Source organism: Priapulus caudatus, unplaced genomic scaffold, assembly GCF_000485595.1.
Source record: "Priapulus caudatus unplaced genomic scaffold, Priapulus_caudatus-5.0.1 Scaffold36, whole genome shotgun sequence".
Lineage (NCBI taxonomy): Eukaryota > Metazoa > Priapulida > Priapulimorpha > Priapulimorphida > Priapulidae > Priapulus > Priapulus caudatus.
This window is the reverse complement of record NW_014577097.1, coordinates 828,016-837,395: the sequence shown is the minus strand read 5'-3', so window position 1 is coordinate 837,395 and position 9,380 is coordinate 828,016. Positions and strand designations below refer to the sequence as shown.

The window sequence follows — 9,380 nt, the reverse complement described above, 5'->3', positions numbered from 1 at the left end:
TCTCAGACTGGTTAGGTTGTCCGGCGCAAATTCTGGTTGTCTCGGACAACCGGACAACGCTTATTTCGAGCACTGCTTACTGACTTAGTTTCATTTGAACATGATATATTAAAGCAATAAAGGGATACTAGACTCTAGGATTTTACTGCATACAACTGAAATTACTGTATAACAAATCGATCGTCTATACCCACACGTACTTGTTACCAGATACCTAAGTTAATTGTTATAATTAATTATACATCAACGCTACGAAATTTGAATGACGCCATTGGCATTGACACCCGCGACCGTGCTGCCACCCTGAAAAAGTTGCGCATTTCCCAATGCATTTTGCACGTTTCAGACCGATGGCTAATCACAACGGTGCAATTATATTTATACCTAAATGCTATTTAACCAAACGATGTTCATTTTAGGACAAATTTATCAATAATATAACTGAAACTATATGTCATTTATAAGATATTACAATCCTTTTGCTTTTAAATTCATAAATAAGAAACACCCTCGGTCTGTAGCCCTTGGCTGAAAAGTCGTTTTGCGCAACTTTTCAGATCATGCGCTTTGAGTGGCGCCACCGCCGTTGTAATCAAACTGTAGTCGTTAGTTTTAAAACATTTTTTTAAAATATTTCTAATGGTGATTGAACCATGAAACTTTTTATGTAGCGTAATTTTAACCTAAATTAACTGAAAATAACCCTAGAACCTAGAGTAAACGATCCCTTTAAAGTTACAGCCAGTGGTCTGCAGAGTACAGTATTATCAAGAGCTAATAAACACCTAGAGTGTACAATGGAAAAACGGGAAAATAGTGGTATTTCACGGCAATAATATTCTACTTTGCCTGCGAGTCTAGAATAATTTTATGGTATATTGCATTAAGCAGAATTCTTTGCTCTCTAAAACAAGTGTAACCGCTTGTCAATACGATACTCCTAGGCAGAGATATTGGCTCGTAAACTTCCCCTCCCACAGGCCTCACGGCGCATCGCATCCGCAATATTCACTATCCTTCTCGCCTTTTGCAGGTTAGGAAAGTCGCTTCGTGAGAGTTCGGTTTTTTCCGCGATAACTTTATGAATGAACGGCGTTTCGGTTATCATCGGTGACTTTCAGGGGCATCGCCTATATGCCCTTATCTCCCATTATCTTTCCTAGCACGGCTAATGCCCGTCATGATGGAGCCGGCAATGTTTTCTAAATTAAGTCTCTACAACGCAGCTCAGTTACTAGTATATGGTGTAGTAAGAGTACCAAATTTGGGCATGTGACATCAATTATCAGCGCTCCAAGCGGCGATGGAAAACGATAGCCAGACCTGCAAAAGGCGAGAAGGATAGTGAATATTGTGGATGCGAGGCGGCGTGAGGCCTGTGGGAGGCATGATTAATGCTCCAATATCTCGGCCTAGGAGTATCGTAGAGACAAGCGGTTGGTCTTATTTTAGAGAGAAAAGAATGCTGGTTAACGCAATTTACCATGAACTTAGTCTAGAACCGCATACAAAGGCTTTTAAGTAGAATAATATTGCTGTGAAATAGCACTATTTTCTCGTTTTCTCGTTGTACACTTTAGGTATTTATTAGCTCTTGGTATTATTATCATATGACTTGTGACTCAAGTCATGTGTCTCTATTAGTATTACCAAACAATCATCGAACGAGAAAATAATTTGCATTATTATTTGTTTGCAATGTATTATTTTGTTGCACTGCTTACAGAATTAACCTATAGGTAAGAGGCGTAACTAAAAGCACAGACGATGAGCCTGTTTGGGACCCAGAACTCCTCCTTCAGTCTACCGTTTGGATCAACCGCCGCACACAATCCCATGAAAGACTTTGAGGTTCAGTCGCCACCCGAAGACAGCGTCAGCTGCATGAAATTCAGTCCCGCAGCATTGCCTACGAATTTCCTTGTTGGTGCAAGCTGGGATAACACTGTGAGTATAGCAGACCTTCCAAACACAAGTTTGCCCTATTTCGAAATTACGTCAGTTCTTCTACGTTCGAGGAGCATCCGTTCGCAGTATTTTTAAACTGCTCGACCCTATTGCATCCATCAGATTGTTTCTTCATGAAAAAGACTGTCTTCAGTACACGTATTGGAATTACATGCAATAAAGATTTAATAATAAGAAGACGAATTTATTCTTGTTCTTTTTCGTAGGTACGGTGTTGGGAAATACAAGCACAGGGCAACCAGGTGCATACTGTGCTGAGAGCCCAGCAGAGTCATCAAGGACCTGTGCTCGGTGTTGCTTGGAGTGAGGTAAGTCTCAGAGTACTGTTGACCCTCGATTTCCTGGACTAATAAGGGGGACTACCTGTCCGGAAAATGCAAAAGTCCGAATTTCCGGCGAATGTAAAAAATACCCCCAAACTTTACTGAAACATTAAACTGTAGTACGCATAACAGCTGTATAAAAAATATAATAGTGTAAGAACAATACACAGACATAATAAACAATGTCAATAAATGTAATACAGTATATATGTAAAGATAAATGTCCGGTAAAGATAATGGTCCGGTTTTCCCGAAATCCGGGAAAGAGGGGTCCGGAAAATATAGGGTCAAAAGTAGTTGCAAAGATCTTATTACATATCATGCTACTCTTAAAGCTTTGAGATTCATGCAGCAAATGGTAATAATAGTTAGGTTGCTCTAATCTAGGAAAATACAAAAGGATTCCTAAATGCACTTAATGAAACTAGAGGTTAGTAAAGTACTTTCGACAAGTGAAATCAAATTAATTTCAGCAGGGTTAGAAGTTAACCTTTGATTGTGAAAAGATGAGCAGTCAATGACCCTCAAAGATTACAAGTTCGTAGAAAAAAAGAATGTAGCAAGCAGCTTCTAACAACTTAAAACTAAATCACTTTCAGACATCAGTAAAAGAACGTATGAGTTAGGTTTGCGTGAAACTCACTGTTGGGAGTATTGTCAATAATCAAATGAATATTGTTTTCTTTTTCAAATTGGCTTCATGAAGGATGGTACGAAGATTTTCTCAGCTTCCTGTGATAAAACGGCGAAGATGTGGGATCTAAACACTAACCAATTCGTACAGGTTGCGCAGGTATGTAAAAAAATACGATTCTCTACCTACACCTAAACATAAAAGAGTAAACGTACGTCTTGATATTTTGTTTATAAAAAAAGACTTGTGAAAGTTCGAAACATGTGATGCCATTTTACAAATGAAACTGCTAATTTTGCAGCACGATGCACCAATACGGACTATACACACAATTAAGGCACCTAACTACACTTGTGTTATGACTGGAAGTTGGGACAAGACACTCAAGGTGTGTATGATGTATTTATTGGGAACCAACACAAGTGAGTATTTAATGTGGAGTCTAATGCGATAAACCTATGATTGACAGCTATTTTAATCATGTATCCAGGTCACAAAATTCGGATTTTTTTGCACCGGCCCAGAGGGCTGGTAACAGTAATTTTTACCAGCCCTCACAAATTTGTTTGTAAAATCAATGTCATGTTTCACGCTTGCATTCTCGATTTCAAATTTGTAAAATGTTGATAAGATATGGCATGATATCCTTCAGGTAAAACAGTAATGTAGGCTATTTGCTATAAATAATGTAGGCTATAAATAAAAATGTACGTACTCGCTAACACGGCTGAAGCCACCGGCTGGGAGGGCCGGTGATTTGCCAATGTTACCGACCCTCCAAATAATTTGCCGGCATATGCCGGTGGGCCGGTACTAATTTCGTGCCCTGCGTATCTCTAATTTCTTTCTATCTAAGATCCAGTCCTATTCGTTTTTCAGTTCTGGGACCTGCGATCTGCCAACCCAATGATGACCATCCAACTACCCGAGAGAGTGTACTGTGCAGATGTGGTGAGAATTCAGTTTACGAGATCCGGAATTAACTTTTGAACAAGGGAGTCCGCGGCAAAATGGGGGAGTCCGCACACTGAAGTTCAAAATTAGAGATATTAACAATAACGCATGTGCTTATTTTGAAGATTCATGCAGTTGCACGTCTGTCAAATTTTCTTTGGACATATGCTGAAAAAATAGTTAGTATGGCAGAATTTTCAGGGAGTTACACGGACTCCTGCATATGTCAAATCAGGGAGTCCGGCAGTAAATCAGGGAGAATTTGACTCTGGACTCCCATTAATTTCGCACCCTGCGAGATGATATACAAACATGTAAGCTGATGACTTCACTTGCGTGCAAATGTGATGAAATATCTAATGAATGTATTCAACTTAAATTGCCACATTATATGGGATGGTATGTTTAAATTTGAGAGTAATATTTGCTATGTGTGCCTGCCATTTTCTTCTTACCTAGGTGTATCCAATGGCAGTAGTCGGACTCGCAGGCCGCGGCATCATTATTTATCAACTACAGAATCAACCGCAGGAGTTCAAAAAAATTGAACCGCCACTCAAATATCAGGTAGAGCCTTGTGTGCGGGGTGTGAGGGCGTCGACATATTTGCTGTTCTGGCCACGAGCTGGCACGTTTCCAGTTCAGCAATCATTACGGAATAACGTTGTTTCTATTTGTTTAGAAAACGTGCCGGGAATTAATATTACTCTATAAATATGTGTGCGTGCGTGCGTGCGTGCGTGCGTGCGTGCGTGCGTGCGTGCGTGCGTGTGCATCCTTGCTGGCGTGAATATACAATAGAGGTATAATAGAAATACAGAGTCTATTAATGATGATGTTCATGTTTTTAGAAGAACTTGTACACTATTATATATTCTATTTTATATTCTATGTCTTCACCGACGTACATGTTTTTTTATTTACAATATATATACACCCCTGCAGCACCGCTGTGTAGTAGGAATCATCCACACAGTTTTTCTTACAAACGTAGTGCCCGTGCATTTGCGTGCGTCCGCGTCGTGTGTATTATTACACATCCCAGCAGCCAGTATTGTAATGTAGTGTCTATTTCACACATACACACGTGGCGACGTGCGTGCGTCGTGTGTGTGTATATATAAATTCATATATATATTCCAGCACCAGTATGTATGTATGTATCCACACATACATACGTATGTGCGTGCGTGTGCGTGTGTACATATATACATTCATCATGATTTCCAGCACCGGTGCATATCGATCTTCAAGCAGACATGAGAAGATATGAACCGACGGCTTCGCTGCTGCGCACATAGAAGGTCGCGTCGCCATCACAGTACGTGCGCAGGCGACGCAACCCCAAGGACAAACTTCACCTTCAAGTGCCAGCAGGGTCGAACGGAACGTCGTCGTCCGTGACAAGACATTTCCTCCGTGGGCGTCGCTCTGCTAGACCTTGGTGTCGACCTGCGGCGCACTTGCGCTCACCGCTCCGGCGTTGCGCGTGGTCTGCCATCTTGGCCAGTGTCACAATTGCTTCATTTGTGTTGGATGCATCATCTCAGGGAGTTATCACTGCAATGTATTTGTAGACTCGGTTTCTCAGCCTTCTTATGTTCTTCCGCTTCTTGTGATTCTTAATGCGTCATCCTTTACGCGTATGGTAATGTGACATGATTACGAGTGCTGTAACTCGCCTTGTACCCTCGCTAGTTTCGAGTGGACTTATATGTTTTCCGCTTGACGAAACTGTTTGCACGCAGTTTCGGCTTTAGGCGTGATACGATGATCCCTGATGTTTTCAGGTGAATGACATAGCATTCCATCCGGCTCATGGTACGCTCGCAACTGTTGGATCAGACGGTCGGTTCTCGTTCTGGGATAAAGATGCAAGGTACTATATATATATATATATATAATGAAAAGTGTTGGAAGACACCTCTAGTGAACAGGCACCTGTGTGTAGAGGACACGTGGCATCTCCCTTGAGTAGAGGTTACACAGTGAAACCACTTCTGTAGGACAGATATATACATGACTGGTATTCTGATACTAGTATGCTGGAATACTAAGTAAACGTGGCACTGCAAGTTTGCTATCAGTGAACTTGTCTGGTTGTTTCTAATTTATTGTTTCGTTTACCTATTCTGTGTGTTTGCAGAACTAAATTGAAAACATCCGAACAGCTTGATCAGCCCGTGTCGGCATGCGCCTTCAATGCCGGCGGTGAACTCTTTGCCTACTGTACAAGTTATGATTGGTCGAAGGTAATTTCATCATGTATTTTAAGCAGAGTGTACTCTTTTAGGGAATTACTTACATTATGAAAAATTTAGGATTGAGTTTTGGAGCAACGTTGCTGTGTGCTTGGTCGATGCTTAGATTGGCTCATTGCTTGTCTACAGGGTCACGAATATCACAACCCACAGAAACGGAGCAGCATTTTCCTGCATTCCTGCTTCGAAGAGTTGAAGCCGCGTAACAAGAAGTGAGAGACTAGTGGATCAACGAATGAATTATTGACGTGTGAGATATCCATGTATATATATGACAGTATATGCTTATACAATAAACAGTTTTATATTGAAATAATTATGGCAAATGTTCTTAACAGAATGTAACGTACATAGTTCACAGTTCAGTTGACGCTCAACAGTACTGCTGACGTTTAAATGAACGTTAATGAACGTCTTAATCGTTAAAGCTTAAGCTAATAATTCCATAGAGAAATTTATTGGAATGTAGAAGCAATTTTACATTGATAAAATAATTACATGCTGTAAAACTCGTCCGAGTTTCGAAAGCAGTAAATGTGGCTGTGCCACATGACAGTCGTTAAGAGAAACAACACGATGACAGTGTGAAAAGACGTTTTAAAATGGAATGTTTACAGACCAAAAGACTTTAAAAGCACTACCTTCTTAAAACACTTGCAATAAGCCATAATTGCTTTCTGCTACCAAACACGTGGTCAGCAGATATTTAAACGGTTTGTGCGAATTCGAAAGGTGACGAAAAAAGCAATCTGAAGCTTATAATTGCAGTTGTTTCTTTTTATAACCATGCATAACCATAATACCAAGAGCATATTAAGAAGGCTATATTCTTCTTTATATGCTCTTGATAATACTGTATACGTATTTGGTAGCCAAAAACTCCTACGACAATAGGAATCAAACAATGGCTTACTATATCAGGTTAATGATCTTTAAATTTACTACTTGAGAATAATGTTAAAAGTTTCAAAATGCCTTATATTATATAAACCAATTTAAAGCAAGCCAACTTTATATAGCAAAGAACAAACATGAGACACTTTCACTCGTCATGTCATAAACTTACGTTTCATGAAATGCAAAATCTATGCTTAGATATTCGCTAACTATCACGTAAATGTATAGCAAAAGTACAATGTAATTAATAATTAATTAAATCATCGGTCATATTCGTATATATATTATAACAGCCTTTAATTTTCAATGTGATTGCCTAGGGATTCCAAGTGAGTATGAAACCTAAAGGAAGAGCAGAACCATGCATGCTACCATGACTTCATGTTTTCTGCTGTAGGAACAATACACCGTATAAGCCTGATCAGCAGTTGATAGCATCAAAGAACCTCTAACGGTAGGAAACGTCACTCCCTATAACTCACTGTGTGATTGGATTACACGTGCTGTCATTTAGTAGCCGCCATGATGAAAAATTAATTAAATTATAATAGGATAATGCTTATCGTCACATTTCGGTCAACTTGAATTGAACTGAATTGAATTGAATTGAACTCGCCATAATTTCTGAGAACAATGTCTAATACCATCGGCTGATCATTGTTCAATGCACACGCACAAGATTGACATTGAAAAGGTGATCAAGCATATTGCCAGTGTTTCCGTCGTGGACAGATTGTTTATTGATTGCGCCCTAGGGGTTCATATAGTTTAATCGCGTGGTGAGAATACACTTGCCACCCTCACTGACGCCTTTAGTTGAGCAATGCAGTGAATCGTGATCAATCTCAAGTGTATTGTGAACGTCGCACACAACATGAATTGCGAATGCACGATCGCAGGGTGACTTCACACTCCCTATCTTGTTGGGATAAAGAAGCAACGGTCTATAGATACTATATAAGTATTATATCTATAAAACAAATTCAATAATAGGTTAAAGAGGTGTTTAAAATTTAATTAGCGAGCTTTCGGATGATGTACTATTCTTCTAATGCTCCGCGTAATAACCATTTACTCGTAAAGCCTGTTATTTGATTTGTTTTTTATTTATCTACAAGGATGTGTATGGTCCTGTGATTTTTACTTCTCTCTCGCTCTCTCTCTTCTCGTACTTGTCCTGTGTGTGTCTACTCCTCTGTCATGTCTTCTTCTCTCGGCTCTCTCTTCTATCCTTCTACCTCTTCATTCGTCCTCTCTCGTCTGCTCTCTCTCTTCTTCTCCTGCTGCGCTGTCTCTCTCGTTTCTGCTCGGGCTCTCTTGCTCATCTCTCTCCTTCTATATAATTTCTTCACTGACGTACATGTTTTTTTACGTTTTGTGCGTGTGTACATATAAATTCATATGTGTTTCCCAGCACCGGTGCATTTCGATCTTCAACGACATGAAGAAGAATGAACCGACTGGCTTCGCGCTGGGCAGCATTGAAGGTCGCGTCGCCATCCAGTACGTGCAGGCGACCAACCCCAAGGACAACTTCACCTTCAAGTGCCACAGGTCGAACGGAACGTCGTCGTCCGTGCAAGACATTTTCTCGGTGGGCGTCGCTCGCTAGACTTGTGTGTCGACTGCGCGCCTTGCTACGCTCCCGGGCGTGCGCGTGGTCTGCCATCTTTGGCCAGTGTCATTGCTTTATTTGTGTTGGATGCATTTCATTCAGGGAGTTATTCACTGCAGTGTATTTTGTAGACTCGGTTTTCTCAGCTTCTTAGTTCTTCGGCTTCTGTGATTCTTAATGCGTCATCCTTACGCGTATGGTAATTGAATGTATTACTAGTGCTGTACTTGCTTGTACCCTCGCTAGCTTGAGTGGACTTATTTTTTTCGCTTGACGAACTGTCTTTGCACGGCAGTTTCGGCTTTAGGCGTGATACGATGATCCCTGATGTTTTCAGGTGAATGACATAGCATTCCATCCGGCTCATGGTACGCTCGCAACTGTTGGATCAGACGGTCGGTTCTCGTTCTGGATAAAGATGCAAGGTAAATATTATATATACAATATAAACGAAAATTCCCATAATAGGTTAAGGGTGTTTTTGAAAAATTCAATAGCGAGCTCGAGATGTACATTCTCTAAAGCTTGCTAATATATTTTAAACAGCCTTAACCATTATTTTGAATTTGTTTTTTTTATCTACAAAGCGGTGTTTCGTCTGTGATATTACCCTCTCTCATCTCTCTCTCTCTCTCCACTCTCTCTCCCTTCCCTCCGTTCTCTCTCCTCCTCTCAGATCTCTCTCTCTCGTCGTCCGTTCTCTCGTCTCCTCGTCTCTCCCTCTCTCC

General features: G+C 40.5%; 1 protein-coding gene and 1 long non-coding RNA gene across 2 annotated transcripts in view; both read left to right on the top strand.

The window, feature by feature from the left end:
• The window catches only part of LOC106818073 (mRNA export factor-like), a 10,998-nt gene extending 1,742 nt beyond the window's left edge, over window positions 1–9,256 (top strand). The window contains exons 2-10 of the mRNA XM_014822797.1: window positions 1,727–1,947; window positions 2,175–2,276; window positions 2,998–3,084; window positions 3,227–3,313; window positions 3,805–3,876; window positions 4,339–4,446; window positions 8,452–8,631; window positions 8,990–9,077; window positions 9,240–9,256. Of these exons, the coding sequence (XP_014678283.1) occupies window positions 1,768–1,947; window positions 2,175–2,276; window positions 2,998–3,084; window positions 3,227–3,313; window positions 3,805–3,876; window positions 4,339–4,446; window positions 8,452–8,631; window positions 8,990–9,077; window positions 9,240–9,256 (921 nt within the window). The 5' untranslated portion in view covers window positions 1,727–1,767. The remainder of the gene's footprint in view (window positions 1–1,726; window positions 1,948–2,174; window positions 2,277–2,997; window positions 3,085–3,226; window positions 3,314–3,804; window positions 3,877–4,338; window positions 4,447–8,451; window positions 8,632–8,989; window positions 9,078–9,239) is intronic.
• On the top strand, window positions 5,652–7,952 carry LOC106818330. The gene is made up of 4 exons (XR_001395194.1): window positions 5,652–5,758; window positions 6,026–6,131; window positions 6,270–7,206; window positions 7,589–7,952. It is a non-coding gene; the product is annotated as an uncharacterized LOC106818330 (long non-coding RNA).
• Window positions 9,257–9,380: the final 124 nt, after the last annotated feature.